Source organism: Phyllostomus discolor, chromosome 4 (assembly GCF_004126475.2).
Source record: "Phyllostomus discolor isolate MPI-MPIP mPhyDis1 chromosome 4, mPhyDis1.pri.v3, whole genome shotgun sequence".
Taxonomy (NCBI): domain Eukaryota; kingdom Metazoa; phylum Chordata; class Mammalia; order Chiroptera; family Phyllostomidae; genus Phyllostomus; species Phyllostomus discolor.
Genome location: NC_040906.2, coordinates 110,911,682 through 110,935,976, shown reverse-complemented (window position 1 = coordinate 110,935,976; position 24,295 = coordinate 110,911,682). Strand labels below are relative to the sequence as shown.

General features: G+C 55.3%; 1 protein-coding gene across 4 annotated transcripts in view; it reads left to right on the top strand.

The window, feature by feature from the left end:
- Positions 1-15,697, top strand: part of MDGA1 (MAM domain containing glycosylphosphatidylinositol anchor 1) — a 55,019-nt gene extending 39,322 nt beyond the window's left edge. For 2 of the 4 annotated variants that reach the window (XM_036024061.1, XM_028510597.2), the window contains 11 exons: positions 1,158-1,487; positions 4,186-4,482; positions 5,052-5,336; positions 6,931-7,082; positions 7,926-8,103; positions 8,348-8,371; positions 9,341-9,493; positions 9,849-9,983; positions 14,174-14,304; positions 14,541-14,649; positions 15,356-15,697. In XM_036024061.1, the coding sequence (XP_035879954.1) occupies positions 1,158-1,487; positions 4,186-4,482; positions 5,052-5,336; positions 6,931-7,082; positions 7,926-8,103; positions 8,348-8,371; positions 9,341-9,493; positions 9,849-9,983; positions 14,174-14,304; positions 14,541-14,649; positions 15,356-15,447 (1,886 nt within the window). In that variant the 3' untranslated portion in view covers positions 15,448-15,697. Of the gene's footprint in view, positions 1-1,157; positions 1,488-4,185; positions 4,483-5,051; positions 5,337-6,930; positions 7,083-7,925; positions 8,104-8,347; positions 8,372-9,340; positions 9,494-9,848; positions 9,984-10,260; positions 10,426-14,173; positions 14,305-14,540; positions 14,650-15,355 lie in introns of those variants that run through there. The other 2 variants (XM_036024059.1, XM_036024060.1) reach the window with 2 other exon arrangements.
- The last annotated feature ends 8,598 nt before the right edge of the window (positions 15,698-24,295 follow it).

Here is a 24,295-nt window from a genome sequence, read left to right as displayed (position 1 = left end):
TCTTGAGCACTTGAAAGTAAAGTATAGCTTCTGCCCAATTCAACTCAGAGTCTTCTGAAGAAACGAGCCCTTTCTGTTGCTGCTGTTTCGCTGACCAGTCTCTCCCTCTGACTCCGCTCACGAGAAGCTTGCTCTCTGTGGCGTTTCCATGAATCAGAGCAAGAAAGAGAGGAGCCAGATTGTGGCTATCTGATAACGGTTTTTCCCTTTGATGGTACTTTTCCCATCAGAAGATTATTTTTCTCCACCTGTTTTCATTTGGCCTTTAGAACCTGGGCTGATGAGATCTCAATTTACGTGAAATATTTACGGCCACTGAGGGTGACGCACCACCCGCTTGGCCCAACCCAGTCCTGGTTTACGGCTGTTGTGCCAGTTTCCTGTCCAATTAGCATCCAATGTTTAGGTTCTGTCTAACTCTTGAATTACATTAAACAATATTCAGACTTTAGAAAGAGGCCAGACCCTTTGCTTTCTAAACTCTGTGCTTTAATGTAATGACATGTAAAATTATTGTATTGGGCTTTTATTATAAAAATTATACAAACTTGCTGCAAAGAGTTAAATAGCACAGAAGGGTGAAATGTACAGCTTAAAATGTCCCCTCAATTCCCCTCAGTCCCACTGTCTGGAGAGAATCAATGTGACATTCTGGTGCATGCTTCCCAAATTCGTATTATGTTTGTACAGGGCTTAAAACAAGAAAACCGATAAAGTAGTGTAGTGGTTAAGCACAGGCTCCGAATTAAACTTCCTGAGCCTTGGTCCCCTCCTTGTGGACTGGGTGCACTGAAGTGCCCCCTCACAGATTGCAGGGTGAGTTAAATGAGTAAACCTGTATAAAGAAAGCGCCTGGAACAGAGCCTCTCACATAGTGTATGTTTAGCCAATGGCGACTTTAATGATTGCTAAATCCACTTTTCTACCGCGAGCTTTTTTGAACTTTTAAAAATGCATCTGAAGAAGCAGAACAATTTCCAAGCAAAATGGTGTTTCTCTGTGGTGGCTGTGTTTGGGGGTGGGGGTGGGGGCGATGGCATAGCTCCCAGCCTGCACAAGGCCGCTTTGAGGGGAGGAGCTGGGCCTGGACAGGGGTGGGACACAGACCCTGGCTTTGGGCCAGCCCCAGCCTCCCTGTCCTCCTCGTCCGCCTGCAGCCATGAAGAACGCCACGTTCCAGATCACCCCAGACGTGATCAAAGAAAGCGAGAACATACAGCTGGGCCAGGACCTGAAGCTGTCGTGCCACGTAGATGCAGTGCCCCAGGAGAAGGTGACTTACCAGTGGTTCAAGAATGGCAAGCCGGCACGCATGTCCAAGAGGCTGCTGGTAACCCGAAATGACCCCGAGTTGCCCGCCGTCACAAGCAGCCTAGAGCTCATTGACCTGCACTTCAGTGACTATGGCACCTACCTGTGTGTGGCTTCCTTCCCGGGAGCTCCTGTGCCTGACCTGAGCGTTGAGGTCAACATCTCCTCCGAGACAGGTGGGCAGCTGCACGGGCAACGGGGAGGTGTGAGGGAGCTGGGGGGCGCCCACAGAGTGGAGGTGGGACAGCAGCTTGCAAACAGGAGGTGCCAGGTGCTGGGATAAAGTGGTGAAACTAAGCAGGAAAGCAACATTTTTCAAATAGTCTCACGGATGTATTACCGCGAACTTGATACAGGAGAGTCAGGAAGGTTTCCTCAGAGAGAATCTTTGATCTGAGACCTGAGGAGGGAAGACTTTTACTAGGCAAAGGAGAAAAAGGAAGGGTGGAAGAGAAGGCAGGCCAAGGCATCAGCATATGAAAAGGCACTGCAGCAGGGAAGTATGTTGGCTGTTTGGAGAACTGAAGGAAGGACAGTGTGGCTGGGAGAATCGACAGAGTGGAGAGAGCAGGGGCCAGATTATGCAGGGGATTTGTGTCTCTATTCCAGTAATAATAAATAACAGCAATGAAATAATAATGGCTAGCATTTATTGAGTACTTATTATGTGTTCTGATGTTACTATGTGTTACTGTATCTCATTTACCTTCATGATTTACCCTATGGGATAGTTTATCTTCAATTTTTAGGGTAAAGAAACAGGCTCAGAGAGTTCAAAAACCTTACCTAATGTAACACAGCAGTAAGTGGTGGAGCTGGGATTTGAACCCAGGCAGTCTGCCTTCAGAGCCTGCTCTCTGGCACCTCTAAAGATTTTGCACTTTGAGAATGAAAGAAGTTTGGAGGCGATGACTTTGGAGAGGGCCTCTGGGATCTCCAGTCCAAGCACATTGCACTGAGGAGCTGGCTGACCTTAGTGAAGCCTCTTTAACTCTCTGGGTCTTAGTTTCTCCTCTGTGAGACATGGAGCCAGATGGCCTCGGTGGCCCTTTCCATCCCAGCGTTTGCACAGGGAGAGGCTAGGTGAAGCTGGGAGGGGGGTGGTCAGGAAAGGCTTCTGGAAGGAGACTGACCTGAACAGGGCTTTACCAGTGGCCTCCACGGATTCCACACATCTAGTTTGCCAACCACTGTGTGCCAGGCTGGGGGGAAGGGCTGGGAACCCAGAGAGAGGCCACAGCCCCATCTTCAGAGCCCACTGCCTAGCCAGGAGACCCACCTATTGCAGTAAAGCAGGAATTGGAAAGGCAAAGCTTAGAAAGGACACAGGAGACAAAGACAGAGTCTGCAGAGCGTGGTGGGGACACGAGAGAAGGACTCCCAGGTTGCTGGGGCATGCCCGGGAAGGCTTCACAGAGGAGCATGCCATAGGCCATGTGCACATTTGCTAGATTGGGGGACAAGCCCAGCAGAGAAGGGATGGGGAACCCCCACGGTGTACAAGACTTGGCTTGTCCAGGGAGTATATTCTTGAGGAGTGGATCCCACAGCTGTGACACAGAATGGGAGAGGAAAGAGGAGGCTGGGGGTGGCAGAGGCCAGAGCCCAGGGGCATGTTTACAGAGCCAAGGAGCTTGAGCTTCAACCTGAGGGTGGTGCAGCCTTGAAGTGGGGAGACAGCCTGTTAGTGTGTGGGGGTGACGAAGGGTTGGGAGCTGGGATGTTTTAGACACAGGAAATCAACGGGGCATGGGGCCATTTCTTCCATTTGGCTCATAAGCCTAATTCTTAGGGCACAGAAGCTTTTTAAGGGCCTGTGGAAATGGTTTAGACCTGTGGAAAAATAAATTAACTGGTACCAAAATACAAAGAGAAAACTGCAAAATTAAAGCAAATAAATGTACAAATGCTTATAGAGTTAAATTATGCTAACTGGATAACGGACCTCAGCATGCCTTGTGGAGTTATTTGCAATTTATATTTAATGTAGGACATTTTAATTTGATGTGATGTGGGATGGGACCCATGGAAATCTTTAAAAAGACCCTCTATTTGGGAATGTGTTGGGTTGGATTAGGTTTGGCTGTGAATAATAGAAAAACCCTAAATAAAAGTGGCTTACATAAGCTGGCTGTGTATTTCTTTTTCATGCAAAAGTGAGCAGTCCGGGCTGGAATAGCGGCTCTGCTCCGCGAAGTCCTCAGGGCCCCACACTCCCTCTTGCCTTGCTGTTCCATCATCCTTAGCGTGTGCCACCTCCTCCACAGTTCCAGCTGCAGCCAGCCCGAGTTCCAGCCTGCAGGGAGGAGGGAAAGGCATGACTTCTCCCTTTAAAGATACTTGTTTTCTGTTAGATCCCGCTGGCTAGGATTCAGTCATGTGGTAGCCATAAGGCAGGCTGGGAGACACAGTCTTTATTCTGGCTGTGTGTCCTGCTAAAACCCAGATATTTTATGACTTTGGACAAAAGAGTAAGGATGTTGGGGATACGGACTAGCAATCTGTGATGACCCTCCAGAAGGAGAAGATGGTGGCTTAACTGGTTAGAGCAGGATCGGTGGGCAGGAGGGAGGAGATATTTAGTAGAATTGTTTAAAAGGCAGAATCCCCAAAACGTAGTAATGTTGAGGTAAGGGAAGAGAAGGAATAGGCCAGGACAATGTCAGCTTTTTCTGAATTGGGAGAGCCTGAGGGAGAGACCCAGGAGGTGGGGAGGAATTAGGGAGGTGGGCTCTGCTTGGAGACTCGGAGAGATCTAGGCGCATGGGATGGGGAAGGGGGTGTTGCACCCAGGGGGAGGAAGGCAGAAGCCCCACAGCGGAGGCCGCGTTGGGGGCGGGGGACGACACTCTAACCCGCTGGTATCCTCCCCAGTGCCACCTACCATCAGCGTGCCCAAGGGCAGGGCCATTGTGACCGTGCGCGAGGGCTCGCCCGCTGAGCTGCAGTGCGAGGTGCGGGGCAAGCCGCGGCCGCCCGTGCTCTGGTCTCGAGTGGACAAGGAGGCTGCTCTGCTGCCCTCGGGGCTGCCTTTGGAGGAGACCCTGGACGGAAAGCTGCGGCTTGAGCGAGTGAGCCGCGACATGAGTGGGACCTACCGCTGCCAGACGGCTCGCTATAATGGCTTCAACGTGCGCCCCCGTGAGGCCCAGGTGCAGCTGAACGTGCTGTGTGAGTCCCACCGCCCCATCCGGACTACCTCCCGAGCTGTCCTTCCTGCCCTCCGCAAGACCTTCCTTCTCTTCATCCCTTCACCCACCCCAGTCCAGCCAAACCCCTCCACCTACTGCTGATTCCTCTAAGCCCTCATTGATACCTTGACACATTTCTACAAATAGGGAAACCAAGTCACAGACAGGTTAAGTAACTTGAGTGTTCTCACAGCTAGTTAGAGGCGGGCCTGGGATTTGAACCTAGGTCATCTAGCTGCAGGGATCAGACGCTAAATCCCGATGTTATGCGCTTTTCATTACATGGGGCGTGTGAGGGGGCCTTTGAGGTATGAATAGAAGCCCAGCCTGGGACGCATGGCTGGAAGGAACGGCCAAGAGGGAGTAGGTATCTGCAGGTCGAGAGGTATGAGCGTGGTTATTGCATGAGTGTGTTACTAGTATATTTGCCCTGACACCCTTCCAGGGCGGCGGGCACTGGAGTAGGGTCGAGTGAATTGCTTTCTCCATGGGGCTGCTCCTCAAACCCACCTCGGCCCCGCTGACCTCCGTCCCCGCCTCTGCCCCCAGTCCCACCGGAGGTGGAGCCCAGCTCCCAGGATGTGCGCCAGGCTCTGGGCCGGCCCGTGCTCCTGCGCTGCTCGCTCCTCCGAGGCAGCCCCCAGCGCATCACCTCAGCTGTGTGGCGCTTCAAAGGGCAGCTGCTGCCTCCGCCACCCGCCGTCCCTGTCGCAGGCGAGGCCTCCGACCACTCCGAGCTTCGCTTGGACGCCGTCACTCGAGACAGCAGCGGCAGCTACGAGTGCAGCGTTTCCAACGACGTGGGCTCCGCGGTCTGCCTCTTCCAGGTCTCGGGTGAGCGTCCAGTAGGTCCCACCCTACCCAACCAAGCCCACTTGGGCTCAGGCTCCGCCCCAACTCCAGCCCCGTGCGCCTGTTTCGGGCCTCCCTCGCCGCACTACTGCCCACCTACACCAAGTTTAGGCCACTGCCTTTCCAAGAACCGCCCCTGCTAGGCCTAGACCGCCCCCATCCCTCCCGGATCCACAGGGAGCTCTTACAGCCCAGGTCCCTCCACTCACGCTCATTCTAGATCTAGGCCTTCCCCTTTCAGGGCTCGCTGAATACCTGCGGTAAGCCCCGCCTGCTTTAGCTCAACCTCCTTCTTTGGGCTCGGATAGTCCCTCCTCGTTCAGGCCCCTCCTTGATCACACATCTCTGCTTTAGCCCCGCGGTACCCAAGTCTGCATCCTTTTTAAATGCCCAGACACTCAGCTTAGGTTCCGCCTACATAAAGTTTAGGCTTCACCCCTTCTAACCTTATCCAATCCCATCTCTCTACTTCCTACTGTTTCTGTAGAAGTGCCCTCCAGCCCCGCCCACGCCCAGTTTAAGCTTACACCCAGTTCAGACCCTCCCACTCAAGCCCTCAGCTCCGCATAGCTCAGTCGCTGAGTTTCAAGCCTCTCCTCCTTCGTCCTAGGTCCCAGAGACCGAATGGGGAACCTCTTTTCCTGACCGCAGGCCCAATGTGAGGGGCCTGAGCTGTAGCTTAAGGGAGAGAAGACGCCCCTCAATAATGTATCTGGAACCTTGTGGGTCGTGCTGGGCCAGCTTACCCATGTTTTCTGAGCTGTCACCCTAAGAATTTAAGGCCCCTCGGTGCCCAGAAATCCCTCTCATCCCCATCTCCTCATCAGGTCATTCCTGGGTGGGCTGATGGGGTTGCAGACGGGAGTGGGTGGGAAAGGGGTGGAGGTCGTGGTGAGGGGAATGGAGGGGCTGGCGGGTTGCCCAGCCTGTCTCCCTCCATTGGAGGGGGGGGTGTCCCTGTCAGAGCTGGTGGCACTGCCCCTAGAAGGACCCCAAGCATGCCTGTCCTCAGTCCACCACTGTCCCAGCTCGTCCAGCAGCCCCAGACTGACTGAGTGCCCCTTTAGCTCTTGTTTGGATCCACTGAGTCAGCAGCAGGGGGCTAGCACCACAGGCCACTGGCCACCTCCCCAGCCCTGCCAGCCAGAGGCCCCAGTGACATTTCCCACCTCCTCCCCCTCCCCCCTCTTCTCCCCACCGTTTTGCCTCTCCTATCTCTTCTCTTCCTTCCACCTCAATTCCGTGGCCCTTCTTCCTGTCTTTCCCCCATCTTTTTTGTGTTCCAATATCTCTTCCCTCTCCCCAAATTTCTTTCTGCTCTGTCTTCTTGGCTTTTCTGCTCCATCTCACCAATACCACCTCTCGGAATTCTCCATCTCACACCTTCCGTCCTGCCACACCCTCACCCTTCGGAAACCCCTCTTCTCCCCGTCTGCTCTCCTCACAATATTCCCTTCTCTTTGTCTCTCCCGCCCCCGCTCTGTTCCGCTCTCTGTCTCCCTCTCCCACACCTCCTCTCTCTATGTCTCCCCATCACCCCCCTCCATGGCCCCACGCCCCCTCCCCGCCCTCTCAGCCAAAGCCTACAGCCCGGAGTTTTACTTCGACACCCCCAACCCCACCCGCAGCCACAAGCTGTCCAAGAACTACTCCTACGTGCTGCAGTGGACCCAGAGGGAGCCCGATGCTGTTGACCCCGTGCTCAACTACAGACTCAGTGTCCGCCAGGTGGGCCAAGGGGGACAGGGCCCCAGTGTCAGCTGACCCTGGAGGAGCTCATTGAGCCAGGGAAAGGGGTTGGAGGTGGGGGTGGGACACGCCGATCTCCTTACAGACAACTCTTCGGGGCCAGGAGGGAAGTGTTCTGGACACAGCAGCAGGAGCTTGGGGACCTGACCCCTCTGGCCCATGCTCTGGCACAGCCCTGAGAATCAGGCAGAGGTCAGTGGAGGGGGAGAGGGGCAGAGCCAGTTCTGCTCATGGAACAGAGACTTGACTTTTACATCAGAAGCTTAAGGCAGAAACTTAAGGCATGAGCTTAAGACTCACCCACGGGGTCTCTAGAATGCAAGGCCCAAGCCACTGTGCTGGTTTTGAGTCCTGTCTGATTTCATGTGGTTCTGCCTAGCCCATGGGGCCCGTCAGTGGAGGGGAAGAGTGTGACTCTGGGCAGACTGCCTGAGCTGGGATCCAGGTCTGTATGATATGGGCAAGCTACATCTGTTTGGCCTGTTTCCTCGTCTATAAGATGGGAGTAAAACTATAGTATTCTACCTCATAGGATCATTATTTTGAGGGTTAAATGAGTTAATAATTGCCCAGCATTTAGTGCCTGGCACACATTAGTGTTCAATATGGGTTGCCGTCATTTATTACTAACACAGCCCTGGTAGTAGGCATGGAAGGGATGATTGCCCTGTCCCGCAGATGAGGAAACCGAGGGCCTGACTTTCTAGTCCTTTGCTCTTTCTGCTGCTTGACACTGACCCCCAAAGTCACACCAGGGCCTGGGTTGGTGCTCTGGTGGAGGGCGCACCCTGTCTAGCATTTGGGAACTCCCTGTATTTGCAGTTGAATCAGCACAGTGCCATGGTGAAGGCCATCCCGGTGCGGCGTGTGGAGAAGGGGCAGCTGCTGGAGTACATCCTGACTGACCTCCGTGTGCCCCACAGCTATGAGGTCCGCCTCACGCCCTATACGACCTTTGGGGCCGGTGACATGGCCTCTCGCATCATCCATTACACAGAACGTAGGTTGTGGTGCGGGGGATGGGGTGGGTGGGCCCATCTTATACCCAGCAGGCACCTCCCCCCTCCCCACAGGGCTCCTAAGCTTGGGTCTCTGCACTGTGCAATGTCCTGCTCTGTCACTGTAGGCAAGGTCCCTCTGGCTCCCAGTCCTGGCTCTGGGGACCCTGCCCCTAGTCCTATGCTCGGGCACCCACTGCACGACCCCACTTGATTCTGACCTGATTATCTTGCTTGCTTTCTCAGCCATCAACTCTCCCAGTCTGTCAGGTGAGACACTCCTGCTCACTTTTCCTTCTCCTCAAGGACAGAAAGCACCCCTGGTGGGAGGAAGGGACCCAAAGAGATGCCTAGAGAGAAAACGGGATGGAGGCCAGTAGCTAGAAGGAGAAGCAGGAGGGAGCAGGGCTGGGCTTGGACATGCTTGCAGCCAGGGTTTATTCTGGGCCTTAAAGGTGGGGGGCGGGGTGGAGTCGGGGGACATCTCTAACTCAGGGCCTCACTCAGCACCACTCACTGTCCCCAAAAGAAAGGCCAGGCTAATCCATGTCCCCTGTTCTACGGAGCAGGTGTCCTTAGACCCACAAAAGATCTATGTACAGAATTCAGGGGGTCTGTGAATCTGGAACCTGGAAGGGCATACACTTTATTTCCCCAACTGCTAGCAGCAGTGTGACAGCTCCTTCCGGGGTGGATGGAGGCAACCATCCACAGGAGCACAATCAGTGCTTGTGACTGTCATCAGAAACCTGATGTTGTCATGTCGCCTTCAAGTTCTTGCAGCTGTCTCCCAATATCACTTACCATCATTAGTATTTCAACACAATGGCAGTTATTAGACCTAATGCTGTATCTCCTGGTTTAATTCGATAATGAAGAAGCCCAATTATTGTATGACAACTTTGTTTAAAAATATTTGACATCTCTTAGTACAGCTGATTTTCTGTCAGTTCTTTGTATTTCATTTTATGCATTTTAAGTCATTATTTGTCTCTAAGGAGATGGGATCCCTAGACTTCAGTAGTGGCCAAAAGGGTCTGTGGTGGCACACAGAAGTCAAGAAGTCCTGTTCTGGGAACAAGTTGGTCAGGGGTCCTGTGGCCTGGTTTTCCAAGCCTTGGAATCCTGGGCCCAGTACTTGGGAGCTGCCTCAGGGGTGGCCAGGGAGGGCAAAGCTGGTCCAGTGGACCCCAGGAGACTGACCCTCTTGTCTCACCCCCACTCCCCACCCTGATGCAGACAACACCTGCCACTTTGAGGATGAGAAGATCTGTGGCTACACCCAAGACCTGACGGACAATTTTGACTGGACACGGCAGAACGCTCTAACCCAGAACCCCAAGCGCTCTCCCAATACTGGTCCCCCCACGGACATCAGCGGCACCCCTGAGGGTGAGGACGTGGCCTATTGCTATGGAATAGGGGGCTGTTTCAGGAGTCTTAGGGAACCCCAGTCTAATGGAGAGACATAGCCCTCTCCTCAGGGAGCCCCAGTCTGAGGGGAGACACGGCTCTGTCCTGACGGAGGATCAGGAGGAACCTCAGTGGAGCCAAGAACTCATAAAGACTGGCTTAGACACATCCCTGATGTCTCTGCACCACATCCCCGAGGCAGGGAGGATGGGGTGTGATGGGTGAGGCCCCTGGTATTCATTCAGCTGAGACTAAGGCAGGGAAGGAATCAGGTAGAAAGAGGTCTAGGTGGGGTGAAGAGGAGGCTGTTGGCCTATCTCCCCCTCCCCTGCAGGCTACTACATGTTCATTGAGACTTCAAGACCCCGGGAACTGGGGGACCGTGCACGGTTGGTGAGTCCCCTGTACAATGCCAGCGCCAAGTTCTACTGCGTCTCCTTCTTCTACCACATGTACGGGAAGCACATCGGTGAGTCAGGGGACCAGGTGGTCTGCCCTGTGTGTCTTGGGGCCGGGCGGGGAGGGGCGTCCAGAGGGGGCCAGGAAACTGCCCATGTGTGGCCTCTGTTTCCTAACGTAGCTGAATCTGCACAAAGGGGAGGTCCAGAGCCAGCTTGTGTGAGGTTTTAAGATGATCAAGGCACCCTGAGACAGAGGGAAAAATGGCTTCACCAGAATGAGATGGGGGTCTTGGAGCAGATGGAGAGAACAGCTAAGATGTCACTGTATTACTGATTTCCTGCCAGGTGCCAGGCAACATCTTGGGTTCTCTGCATCTGTGGTCTCACTGTCCCGCACAACCACAAGGTGAGGGAGGTGTTCAGAGAGGTTAAGGATTTGCCCAAGACCACACAGCAGCCCAAAGCTGTCAGACTCCCTCAGACCCTAAAAACAGGATTGGAAGTGTGCTGCTTTGTGAGGAATGTCCTGAGCTCTAAGCGTGGGCGTGCACGTAAGGAACGCCCTTTGGAAAGAGGCAGCCTCGGTAGGAGTGCACATTAATCAGCGAACTCATCAGTGCACCAGTGCAGCCCTCATGTCCAGAGCTTCTGCTCTGTGCCGGGCATCAGGTGCTGTGGCAAACCGGATGGACAGGCTCGCCCCTCTCCCAGCACCCGCAGTCAGGTTAGAGACAGACGTGGAACAACTGATGGCACCAGATAAGACTTAGTGGCCACCGTGACACATGTCCGCAGCTAGAAACAGGGGCCAAGACAGCTGGTGATAGGGACCGACCCCGGGGCCTAGTTATAGAAGACTCTGCTGAGGAATTGACATTTTTCTAAATTGTATTTGTTCACTTGTTTACTTACTCATGGGAAAGGTAATGTGCTCTGAATGGGTCAAAAGGTACAAAGGGGCCCCTGATGAGAGTCCGGCCCCTGAATAGAGTCCTGCCCCTCCCAGTCCTCTTGCCGCCTAGGCCCCCACGCCAGGCGGTCAGTGCACTAGATTCGGGGATGTTTCCAGAAGTACTTTCTGCACGTGGAACCAGTGCACATACCTTGTTCCCACCCCCTTCGGTTTTACACCCAAAACTGTGTGTTCAGAGCCTGTTTGCCCTCTGAACTGTGCACCTGGAGACCAGGCCTCATCAGGCCACAGGACACTAAGCCGTTTTCCAAGGCTGCACAGCAGAGGAAGCGACTTTCAGTAGGTGGAGACTTAAAGGCTCATTGTGGAGAAGGCTCCACAGCTCACATGACGGGTCATGCTGAACCAGTGAACTGCAAGGGGGTGGGATGGAAGGCTCTGCACCCCTCGGGCCCCCAGACCAACCACACAGACCAGTGTGGCCGTGGCTGGGGTGGGCTGGGTGAGAAGCATCCTCTGGGGTGAGGGGTGGGTGACAGACTGCCTGCTCTGCCCGGCACTCGCTTCCACCTGGCTTCCCAGCTCTAGCAGCTGATGGAAACCAATTCTGCTTTGCCCAGCCTCTCCCAGTTTCACCCTGAAAGTTCCACATCAAAGGCACACTTGGCGAGTTGGCCACTTTACCCCCAACTCAGGAGGCACACTGGGGACCCAGCTGTGAAGAGGAGCGTGTTGGGTCTGCTAGGTCCTGGGAAATCAGGCCTTGGGAGCGGGGACACCAGGGTAGCTAGGAGCAGGCTGGGCCCCAGGGCTTGCTTGGTGTCCCTCGGGGGCTGGCACAAACCGCCAGTGAGCGCTTCCCAGGAGCAGACTTGATTCCAGCTGAGAGAGACCCTGTAAGCTTCAGGTGTGCCCAGCCAAGGAGTGGGCTGTCCTATCCCCGCACAGGACTGGCACAGGGGTGCTGTGAAGGGGACCCCTATCTCTGTCATGCCCCTCCCTGGCTCTGTCCCCTTCCGCCACCATCTTCTCCAGGCCTCCTACCCCTGCCCAGACTCTGCCTGCTTCTCTGACCTCATTGTCTGCTGCTCGTCCTCTGGCTACCATCTAGCTTGAGCACACTGGTCTCCTTGCTTTTCTTTAAGTACTCGAGGCAGGTTCCTGCCTTAGAGGGCTCTGTTCATGATGTTCTCCTGGCCTGGAACATTCTTCTCATTCCCTCTTTCAGGCCTCCTCAGAGAGTTTCCTGGTAGCCCCATCTGAAATGTCTTCATTCCCTTCCCTGAATTACTTTCTTTACAATGCGTACCACCAATAGAACACAAGCTCCTGGAGGGCAGGGGTCTTTGTCTTACTGATGTGTCTCTAGTGCTTAGAATAGTGTCTGGCATGTAGCGGTGCTCAACTAGTTGAATGAATGAATGAATGAATGAATGAATGACAGGGAGGTCTGAACTTGATAAAACCCAGGGTAACTTCTAATCCTTAGGCTCTATGGAAGTCTTTTCTCGCTCCTGATGATAATTGTGAAAAATTCTTCATTCAGCATTTAATTATTGAGAACCAACAGCAATGGGATGCAGACTTTCCCTCAAGGAGTCACAGTGAAGAGAAGACAGGAATCCCAATGACTGCCACACCCCCAAGTGGAGACTGGGCCAGGCCTGCAGAACTGCAGTTTAAGGACTCAAGAGTTCCCAGGAAGCATAGAGAACTCCCAGTTTAAGCCTAGGAAGACTTCTTGGAGGAGGTGACATTTCAAAGAGACCTTGTAGCACAGGAAGGATTTGGCTAGGGGAATGTGGTAGGGAAGGACATCTCAAGCAGTGGGAATAGCTTAGGCCAAAGTCCAGAGCTGGAGTATGTCCAGGCTTCAGCATACAGTTGCATTTGGCTTTGGAGGAGGTGAGGGACACAGGGGAAGAATGTGGTGAGCAAGTTCACCCTTAAGGAAGTCGAAGATCGTGGGCCTTGGCTGACACCTGTGAAAGGCTATCAGCAGTCCCTGAGCAGGAGGGGATCTTGGAGCTGATGGGGTGCTCAGGGAAGGGGGCAGAAATTCAGTGTTTGTTTTGACAGTGAAAGGGTGGTGTGTCCTTGGGGCATGGTGGTGAGGGAGGAAAAGAAGGTGTGAATGAGGCTGGGTCCCAAGGGGGATAGGACCAGGGGAAAGTCTCCAGGAAGGGGGAGAGAAAGAGGTCCCTTGGGGGCCGGTGGGGAGCCCAGAAGGCACTGGGTGCGGGAGGCAGCCCTCTTGTGGCTCCATCTGCTGGTGAGGAAGGGAGTGTTTCTTTGTCCCTCCTATCCCCTCCCCTCCCGCTCTACCTGGCGGCTCTGGGCACCAGCTGTCCCCAGACCTTGCATTTTGCAGGCTCTTCTTGGTCCAAGCCAACTCCTTTGATCTCAGGCAGGGAACACTTGGTGGCTCTCCCCCACTGGGGTCTGTCTGTCTGGTGCTGCAGATGGTGCTGTGGAAATGCCAGCCACCGGGCGCCGTCTAACTTGATTCCTCTCCCCTCTGAGCCAGGTCTTTCGCGAGTCACTGGGGGCTGGAAGAGCTGGGGAGGGGACGTAGTATGGCCTGGGTGCTCTTAACCAAGCCACGATCCCCCTCCCTTCCAGCGTCTCTCAGCACCTCCAGGACTCCAGGCCCCCTGGCTGCAGGCAGATGGGCTCAGCACCCCCAGACTAACGCCTCCAAAATTTCACTTTCACTCCTTTTACCAGAGCTATGTGGCACATATACTAATCTTATTCTTTAAATCAACACACTCCTTTTTTCTTCACTTTGTCCTAAGCATTAATATTAGAGAAATTGTGAGTTTGAAGGGCTAGTTTCACTCACCTCTGAAACATACATATAAGTATTAAAAATTTTAAAGTCGATTCCTGTACTTCCAGAAACCACCCCACGTCTCATGCACTGCCATGGGTCTGTGTCGCGTGTTTCGGAATCCTGTTGTGTGCGCAGACAAGGCCCCATCACCCTGGGACAAGTGTCCTGTCTAGAGGGGGCATGGGAGTGTGTGTGTGTGTGTGTGTGTGTGTGTGTGTGTTTAGGGTGGGGGATTAGATGATCAGGAACGAAGGGAAGAACTGAAGGAAAATTTGCAAATTGTCCCGATGAATTGAAGCCCTGCTGCTGTCTCTCTCTTTGCTGTGTTAGCCATTGCCCCTCCCCTTGGCCCGGGATAACGGGACATTGAACCAGTAGGTGATGGGCAGGTGACACCTTACCAGGACAGTGCTGGGGGCAGTGGTGGGAGAGGAGGGCTTGGTGAATGGAGAAGGGGAAGGGACCCTTGTTCAGACCTCACTGGCCCGCTTTCCTCACACCCACCACAGGCTCCCTCAACCTCCTGGTGCGGTCCCGGAACAGAGGAGCCCTGGACACGCACGCCTGGTCCCTCAGTGGCAATAAGGGCAACGTGTGGCAGCAGGCCCACGTGCCCATCAACCCCAGCGGGCCCTTCCAGGTGAGTCTGTCAGGCCCAGAGGCTCCCCACAGGCTGTCCCTGGCCTTGGACAGTTGCTCAGGTCAGGAATCACTCCGGAAGGCTTGGTGGTGCTCCGGGGAGCCGGAGGAAAGGGGTTAGGGCAGGGTGTGGGGTGTGGGGCTGGGGGGCTTCCAGGGGCACTGAGGGGAAGAGGTGGCAGTCTGTCTGGCAGAACCTCCCTAATTCCTGCTCTCTGCTCTCTCACCCCACCCCAGATTATTTTTGAGGGGGTTCGAGGTTCGGGCTACCTGGGGGATATCGCCATAGATGATGTCACACTAAAGAAGGGAGAGTGTCCCCGGAAGCAGATGGATCCCAATAAAGGTGAAGGCCAGGAGGGGGGTGGGAATCCGTGGGGGGGCCCGTGGGTAGGCGCCTGTGTCAGGGGAGGAGGGCGTTGGAGTCTGAATGAGGGTTCGGAGCAGCTTGGTGACAGGCTGTGTGCATCTGTGACTAGGGGACACCCGGGCTCCGGCCTGGCTCAGGCTGTGGGGCCCATGCAGGACAACGAGACAACCAGGCCCTGCCCTCCTGTGGGTGTGCCGAGCTGTTTTCATGCCCACGTGCCTCCTGTGCCCGTGTCTGGGCACATCTCTGCGTGGGCCCAGAGGTTCCCCTGGAGAACAGCTCAAGTTTACTGAGCCATTTCTACATAGTAGGCAAGATACACTATGTGAGAGCTCATTCAATCCTCAAAACAGTCCTCTGGGGTAGCTCTTACTATTAGACTCATTTTACAGATGAGGAAACTGAGGCCCACTGAGGCCAAGTAAATTTCTCCCTGTCTTAGTGAGCCACAGAGCCAGGACTTGGAGCCCGCAGGCTGAGTTAACCCCTCCACCACACCTCCTCGAGTCTGTGCTGCTAAGTGTGTCCATGTGCATGGAGGGTGATGTCTGCCCTCAGGTCTCCCGAGAGAGGGGGCAAAGCGACGGGCCCCTCTATGGCCTGCCGGCCTGCCTGCTGCTCGCTGGCCCTCCCGCACTGACTGGCGCCCTGGCCTGTCTCCCCTCTCTCCTTCCCGTCGCAGTGGTGGTGATGCCGGGCAGCGGAGTGCCCCGCCAGCCCCACCCGCAGCTCTGGGGGCCCGTGGCTGTCTTCCTCTTGGCGTGGCAGAGATGATGAGAGCTGCGTGGCCCCCACCCCGCCCCTGGCACACCAAAGTGTCTGCATCGTACCAAAGACTGACCCCCGCCAGCCGGGGTGCCCGGGGCAGGACCAGCCCGCCAGGGAGGGGGCCGATGTTGACTGCGAGGATGAGCAGAGAACAAGGACAGAGGTCTAGCGCTGAGGCCCTGCGGACAGTCGTTCAACACACGCACACTCACACACTCACACACAGAAGTATATTAAAGCACAAATTTCTATCCGACCCGCCAGCCAGCACCTTCTTTACTGCAGAGACGGGAGACTTACCTGAATGGTGTCTGCCGCCCCAGGGACAGACACCATTGGCGCCATCTAGGCCTTGTCCTGGCTGCACCTGTGGTGTGTTTCTGCCCTCACTTCGTCCCTAACTTAAGGCTGAGGCCCAGCCCTGTGGCTGCGCCAGAAAGGGAGTAGACGCAAGGGTCCTCTCTTGACCAGACTTGGACTCCCTGGTGTGGGGGAGGCTGGGGTCGGAGAGGCCAGGGGGCCCTTTGTGAGCTCTGTGAATGTCCCCGGGCAGAGGACAACAAGGAAGATGAGGCACCTGCTGCTCGCAACTCTTCCTGGGGCAAGGGCTAGAAAGTGGAGACCCCAGGTCACCCAGATCCCCTGACCTGTTCCTGGGATGTCATACTCCACCCCCCACTCTCTGTGCCTCCTTTGAAGGGGCCCAACATGGGGTCGTGAGCCTGGGCCGTCTGAAGATGGACACCTTCCCCCGCTACTCCCACCTCCCTCTGAAGCATCCGGATTCCTGAGAGCACAGTCCCCCCCCCAAGAAGGCTGGCCCAGCCTCAGCCCCCAGCTGCACCTCCAAAGAGCCAGGGTGGCCAGGCCACTTTCTGAGGTGAGGCCTGACTCCGAAAGGGACAGAGGGAAGGTTCTGCTTTCACAATTTTGTGTCCCCATATCAGACATTGAACTTGGGGAGTGCAGCCTCCGTTTCTTATATACTTGGCGTGAGGGGCTGCCCTGGGTGGGAGGGTGTGGGGGGAGGGTGCCCCTGCCCTCCTCTACTGGTGAAGGAGGAGGGGTTTACAGAGCTGGGGTGGGGGGTGGGGCAGTTGCTGGTCACCCTGTTCCCTGAGAGCTGAGCTCTTGCCCCCCAGCTGTGAAAGGGCTCCCTATCCTTGGGATCCTTGGGTCCTAGGTAGGGCACCCAAGTTGGGCATGATGGGATCTGGACCTCTCCTCCCCAGCATCACCCCTGAGCCCCCACCCAGCTGTCCATGGGAGAGAGCAGGCCCGGCCCCTTCTAGGATGAGTCTTGATGCCTGTGTGCATGTGGCCACATGTCCCTGTGGGTGTGCATGGGTGTGCACATGTGTGGGCCTGTTGTGTCTGTGTAGCCCTGTGGGTACATCTCTGGGCACCAGAGTGTGCGAATATGAGCCTGTGTATGCAGTAAGACACATCTGTCCGTGAGGGATGAGTCCGCACGCCTCATCCCTGTGAGTGTCTGTGTATGTGGGCATGTGTGTCCATCTCCATGAGTGACAGGGAGGCTTGTGGGGTGCTGGCCAAAGAGACCACGTCTAGCCCTATTCTGTAGTCTCAAACTGCCTGCCACCGCCTGCATTTCTACCTTTCATTCTCTGTGGGTGACAACGAGCTTACAGACGGCTCTGTTGGAATGCAAGCACCTTCAGGAGGGGATACCACAGGGCCTCTCCTGGAGCATGTGGTGGGGACAGCTGCAGAGAGGAGGTAGCAATGCCAGGAGCAGTCAGGGAACCGTTCTGCCAGGCCTGTGTTACCAGCAGCATCACCAGCAGCTGGTGGGCCCTGGGCCAGGGTTGGAGCTGGTCTCCTGATAGCCGACCAGCCTGGCTGCCTCTCGGGCCCATCCAAGGCCTCTGTCTGAAACAAGGGGCTCCAGGTCCCCAAAACGCGTTTCTGTCACACCCGCCGGCCGCTGTTTCTTCCTCATCCCATCTGCGTGGGGTCTGTTGTCCCAACCAGACTGTGAGCTCCCCCTCGGGACTTTCCAGCCCTCTCCCCACCCATCCCAACTTCATGGCCAGCACGAGCGGGCCTGTTCTCTGGAAATCACTTAGCAGGCTTTGCCCAATGGGATGAAATATGTCTAAATCAGTGCTTCCCAGCCCTGGCTGCAGGTGAGAACCACCAGAACGTCCTTGAGGAAGCACCAGTGCTTGGCTCCTACCCCACAGGTTCTGCTTTGATAGGACTGGCATGTAGCCTGGCATCAGAAATGTTTGAAAGCTCCTTAGGGGGACCCCAGAGTGGGAACCACTGGCCGATTCCCTGCTGGGGACTTCCTCTGCCCTCCGGGGTGGGTCCGGACACCCAGGGAATAGCCCCGAGCGCTTCCTCCTTGAGGCTCCGTGGCGCCCTAGGCTGACTTCCCCCAGGTGGCCTTCGAGTGTTCCTGCCCCCACCCCAGCTGCTCCACGGTGGGGACCTTGTCTCCCCTGCTCACCTCCGTAGCCATAGAATCTGATGCCAAAAAGGTTCTGGACATCTGTCAGCCAAGCTGGACTGCGTACATGTGCCCTTGAGTTTCTCACCTGGAGAAAGGGGACCTGGTGTCGTTGACAGAGAATGCAAGGTGAGGAAGTGACAGGGAGCACTGCGGGAGGGAGGTCTCGGAGGGCCGGGGAAGCCCTGACTTGAGGGTGACTGGACCTGCGGGGACAAAGTGTGCTTGAGCGAGACCCAAGGTTCCTGGCCCTCGAGTGCAGGTGGGTGGGGTTGGTATGTGTGGGTCTGTGTGTGCCAGCAGGCCTGCGGGGATGTGGGTGTCAGGTGTGCTGGTCCTAACAGTGTGTTGCATGAGCGCCTCGGTGTGCCAGTCCATGTGTGTTTATGTTGCGCTGGGAGGTCTGCAAAGAATGAGTGCCTTTGTGTGTCCCTGGGCGGCTTGTCGGTGTGTGTGTGCCTGTGAGTCAGCACCTCTGTACCGGTGTCGCCTGTGTGTCTTTGTGTGCCATTGGGTGTCAGTGTCTGTGTGTTGATAGGTGGCCCATGAAGACCCCCAGACGGGGAGACCGGGCTGGCTGGATCCAGTGCATCTCCCCAGTGGCAGCCTCGCCCTCTGGGTCAGGGTGGCTGAGGCATTTCGTGGCCTTAAAACTGGGAGTCCAGGGTCAGCTCTCAGGGTGTTGGGGTCCTTCCACCTTATCCACTCCAGGTTGGTGTCTGGGGGATAAAGGGACTCCTGGGCCAGGTGCTGTTCAGGTAGGAGAGGGGGCATCTGAGTTTGGCTGTCCTGCCCCTGGGGCCACTGGACAGCCACCTGGGGTGCTGAGCTAGGCCTGCAGACCGAACCCCTCCTCCTGGGACGCTCCTCCCACCTCCGCCCTCTCTGAGACGGCTCTGGCACCTCTTCCCCATTCACTCTCCCTCCTCCCTGTGCTCTGTGAAAGTCCCTGGCTCACACTGTCAGCACTGGGCTGGGCCTCCGAGGTCCATGCTCCTTGTGGTGCAAATGAGAAGGGTGAAACCTGGAGGGGGAAGGGACCGGCCCTCGGGTCGATGGGTCACACAGCTAATTAGAGTGCAGCCAGCCTCGGAAGCCGGCACTGCAGCCCTGGTGTTGTCACCCCACTGGCCACCGCCCTGGGGTCTCCTATCAGGTAGTGATGAGGAGCGTGGTCAGACGACCCCGTCTCTGGGAGCTGGAACAGGTTCCTGGGCTCTGCACTGGCAGAGGTGCCGTCTTCCTGTCCTGAATTCTGGACCCTGACCCCAGGCCACAGCCCCTTCCAGCCCCAGTCAGGCCTGGGTACCGCACAGAGGCCGCCTTCCTCTGCTCGCACTGGCCGTGGCTGCGCGTCCCTTCCCCCGGGTTCTCGGAAAGAAGGGACTCTGTTTCGTCTCTCCTCCCCTCTGTCCCCGCACACCCTGGGCTGGGAACGAAGGTCAGCATGTCCTCGTGTCCCCAGCCTGTTGACTCCCCCTGAGGACCAGGATGGCCTGAGGGAGCCCAGGCAAGTCCTAGTGTTTTCTTCTCCCCGGACCTCTCACGGGGCTGGGCAGCACTTCCAGGGTCAGTCCCCAGGAACAGGTGGGCGCACCTGCTTTGGAGAGTCCCTGTAGGGCCACTAGTTGAGGTTCTGGGTTTGGGGGCCTTTCCCACTTCCAAAGGCAGGGTAAGCACCACTCCCTCTCTGTTAAGTTAGTGCTAAGTGTGTATCTGAGCAGAAGTAAGTGTATATCTGAGCAGGGGTGTGTGTGTGTGTGTGTGTGTGTGTGTGTGTGTCGGTGTGTTGCTAGGGCAGAAGGATCACTGTTTCCTGAGGATCCCTGACCCCTAGTGCTGGAAGGGGCCACAGAGACCTTCCAACCCAGTGTCCCCACTGTACAGGTGAGAAACCTGAGGCCCAGAGAGACCGTCCTTGCCCACCATCCCCTTCTCTCCCCCGTGTCATCTACACTTGTTCCCCGGGAGCCTGACAGGAAATACCCGCCCTCCTGGTGCCCCCCCTCCACCAGCCACCCACATGACCACCGTCTCCACCCAGTTCTGCTGACTCCTCTGCCTCAGTGGTCTCCAGCACCCTTCCCACCCTGGTGGCTGGCTCACCAAGGCCTTTACCCCGAAGCCAGGAGAAAGGGCAAGGGGAAGGAGGGGACTTCCAGCCCTGGGCCTCACGCACTTAGGAGAGAAGCCCCGCACCCCCATGCCCAGGCCCCCCACCACCACGGTCAAAGCACAACAGGAGACCCTCACTAGCGGGTGAAAGGTACCGGGGTTGTCTGAGTCACACAACCCCGTCCTCACCCCTTTGCCTTGCTCTCTGTCTCCACCCCAGCCTCCGTCGCCCCTTTGACTCTCACCCCAAGCCCCCCGATGTAACCTCTAGTTGCGGACGCGGTTGTTTCAATAAAGCTGCAGTGTTCTAGAGCTCCGGGTCAGGCTGTGTGTGGGGGCAGCATGTTGGGGGAGCCAGCAGGCCAGGCTGGGCGTGGGGGGGGCGCGGGGGAGAGGCTGGGGGTTCCTCACAGGCCACTGGGGGAAGCCTTTTTTCTCTTCGGCACCTGCTGTCACGGATCCTGTATCCTGTCCTGCCACCCATACAGTGGAGACCTGCATCCTGTTCTCCTGTCCGGTGAACTTGGACATCCTCATTCGTTTGTTCTTTCTTCAAATGCTGCCAAGTGCTGCCTTCATGGGAGCTCCTGGCTAGTGGGGGAGATGGACACCACGCTAACAATACACCAGGGAGTGCATCCTTACGAATATAGTTAGGGCTGCAAAGGACAGCTGATGCTGTGTGAGAAGGGAAGAGGAGGTTCTTATTTGGGTTGAAGCTTCAGGGAAAACTTCTGTAAAGGACAGGCATTTAGGAGACCCGTAAAGAATGCTTGGAATTAGGCTACTGGGGCAGAAGGGTCTTCCAAGCAGAGGGGTCAGGATGTGCGAAGGGCTAGAGGAGTGAAAATAAAAAGCCCAGAAGCTTCGAGGAAGGGGGGAAGCCAGTAAGGAGGAATGGAGTCAGTCGACCACTCGTACTAACTGTGCCCCTCCCCTTCCCAGCTCCAGGCCACCCCCCCCCCCCCCCCCCCCCCCCCCCCCCCCCCGTTCCCCGCCCGCCTCCCGTTCCCGCACAGTCTGTGCCCCGGCCCAGCCTTAACCCCACTGTGCACTCCGCCTGGGCCTGCCTCCCTTGCTCATCGCCAGTTAGCTTCCCACGTGCCCTGATATCATATGCCAACCTTTATTTTTCCCCAAGACCCCTCAGACTCTTGGAATTTCAGAGCTGGGAGGTCCTTAAAAGTCACTTATTTCAACCACCTAGGGCATGGGGGCAGGCAGTGATGAGGAGGGCAGACACTCTCCTGTGAAATGATCCCAAATCACAGACACCGGTGCCCTGATAGGAACTGAGAGATTAGGCAAATGACAGGAGCAGAGTCTTTTGTGTTACCTAGTTACAGTGACTCCGGGAGATAGAGCAAATGGTTTCATTTTCATGTTCCAGAGGGAAATTGAGGGTCCAAAAGGTGACAAGACTGGGGCTCCCTACCCCATCTTTATCAGCTCACACCTCGGCTAACGCTTGCTACCACACCTGGAATTTCTCTTCTAGAGTGTGGGACCCAGCACTGTGTTGGGTTGGCCCATTGGGTCCAAGGAAGAGAGACCCACTCAAGCTCCTTCAAACACGGGGGCATTACTGTGACGCTCTGTGTAGAGAGGGAGACAGACGCTCTCAGAAATCCAAACACCAGAGGTGTAACAGGGATGGGTTTCTGGATTCAAGGTAGCTTCGGGAGTCGATGTCTCCTCCCCTGTGGCAGAGTAAAGATGGCTATAAATTCTCTGTTATTCTTTTCATAGAGGGGAGGAGTCTAATGCCCTTCCCCTTGAATTGGGATTGCTCTTAGTGACTTGTTTGGCCACTAGAATGTGACATTCTTGTTGAAGGTGACTTGCAGTTTCAGCTCAGGCCTCTTGGAACATTCTCTCTGGGAACTCTGAACCACCATGTTGGATGTCCAGCTCCCCTCGGCCTGACGTGCTGGAGGGGCCGCACGAAGGGCTCCAGCTGACCGTTCCCCCTAGCCCAGCCTTCCAGCCATCTCCTCAAAGCGCCTGACATGGGGAGAAAGCCTCTGTGGACCCTCCAAACCAGCCCAGCACCAGCTGCGTATCTCTGTCGATGCCACATGTAGCAGAAGAATCTCCCAGCCAAGCTTGGCCCAAATTCCTGACCCACAAAGTCATGGGGTATAATCAAAATAATTGTTTTTTTTAGTCCCTGAGGTTGAGCAACAGATAAGCACCCTGGCACGACCCAGCGCCTGCTTCTTTGTGCCCACGCAGCTCCTCGCCTCACTCACATTTGCTCCTGCATGACCTCAGCTTCCCTGGCATCGTGGCCTCTCCAGCTCCGACTTTCCCTCACAGCCTGCCAGTGGCTGCTCCCAGTGTTCACTGACTCAGCCTCTCTAGAGAAAGGACTCACTGGGCTGGGCCACATGTTGTGCTCGGTCACACGTGTATCATTAGTGACCCATTGTTGGCTGCCCTTGGGTCAGGTGCTACCCTGATCCAATCAGCTGGGTAGGAGGAAGGGGTCATGGATAGAAAATACAGCTGCCCAGGGGCTGTTGCTTCTAGAAAGGCTGTGGCAGGCCCACTTCAGCGGGGCAGGGGGCTGGCAGGCACCGTAAACGTACCTCCTTGGTTCTTCCTTCTTTCACCCTCCTCCATGATGACGCATCCGCAGGAGCACAGGTGTGCCGTGTGTGCGCCCTGCGAACAACCCCGTCCAAGGGCAGGTCCCTGCGTAAACCACACAGGGAACTTACAGGAACACAGTCTAGTGTTGCTCACATGACTCAGATATTTTATTTTCATGTGTACAGGTGAGGAAACTGAGGCTCAGAAAGATACTTTGGTTGCCCAAACTCATACAATTAGGAAGGGGAAGAACCTGGTGGCAAATCCAAATATTTGATTGTGGTGCAGTGTGCTTTCAGCCAGATGCCCTCCTTTCCTTCCTCCCCTTCCAGAGCATTCTGGTTCCCTCACCAGCTCATCTCCAGGGGCTGGAGAAGCAGGGCCTTTTCCTGTGTGGCCCTCCCCTTCAGACAGAAATGGTCCCTGGTCCTAATTTTCTATTTCTAGCTGCCTGATCTTTTTGCATATGTCCTTTGTGAAAAGTGACTATATCACCTTTTTAGAAAGAGGCTGGGTATAAATAAACCCAACAAAAAAGTTGGAAGTCTTCTCCTTGAGGTCACCCTGACCCCAGTAGAAACATCCCTCCAAACCGCTTCTGGAACGAACCCCTGCCCCCAAATTCCTCTTTCCTGGGCATGCAGTCCTGCCAGTGCCCAGCGTGTCCCCCCTGCACTGAGGACAACTTGACAGCTCCCCGACCCCCACCTGATGCAAATCCTACCACTGAAGGCATCACCCTGTCTCTTTAGCACTTTTGGTGTTTAAACTTCCTGTTTTCTTTCAGGCCCCATGAGGCCAGCCAAAGCTCAGCCCGGGCGGCATTCAGTATTTTGCAAGACCTCACTCCATCTACACCTGCCGAGGGAAGTACACCCCGCTGTCCCCATCCCCCAGAACCACCCTCCAGTTCACTCTCAGTGGTGGGGTGGTGACAAGCAGAGTGACACATGAGTCAGAGAGGCTCAGAGTGTCAGGTGCCCACACAGAGGACTCCGTCTCTGCTGCCATTGAGAGGTATTCATAGTATAATGCGGAAAGAGAAAGATTTAAAAAGAGCATGCCTGTTACTACCTCATTATTTTCTTTAGAAACATCTATGTGTATATGTGAGTGTGTGAATGTTTTTAAGCCTAGAACATTCACTGGATTAGCTGTTGTTATCTCAGCGGTATAAAATTTCGGATGTTTCTGACTCACATGTATTATTTTTAATAGCCAGGAAAAAATCTATTTTTTTGAGAAAAGAAAAGCCAGAAGTCATCAAGGACTATAGATTAGAAATAAAGGTCACTTTCCATTCTTAGCATTATTTTTATAACTACACATCGCAGAAATTGGGAAAGGGCTTTGAATTTTGACCTTACAATCTTTTCCTGCTGAGTTTTTCCAATAAAAATGCTCAGACAGCCCTGCCTGGTGTGGCTCAGTGGATTGTGTGTTGGCCTGCAAACCAAAGGGTTGCTGGTTCGATTCCCAGTCAGTGCACATGCCTGGGTTGCAGGCCAGGTCTCCAGTAGGGGGTGTTCAAGAGGCAACCACACATTGATGTGTCTTTCCTTCTCTTCCTCCCTCTCTTCCCCCTCACTAAAAATAAAGAAATAAAATCTTTTAAAAAATGCTCAGACAACTGGGATGAGTAGAAGAATTGGGTTACATTCACCAGAA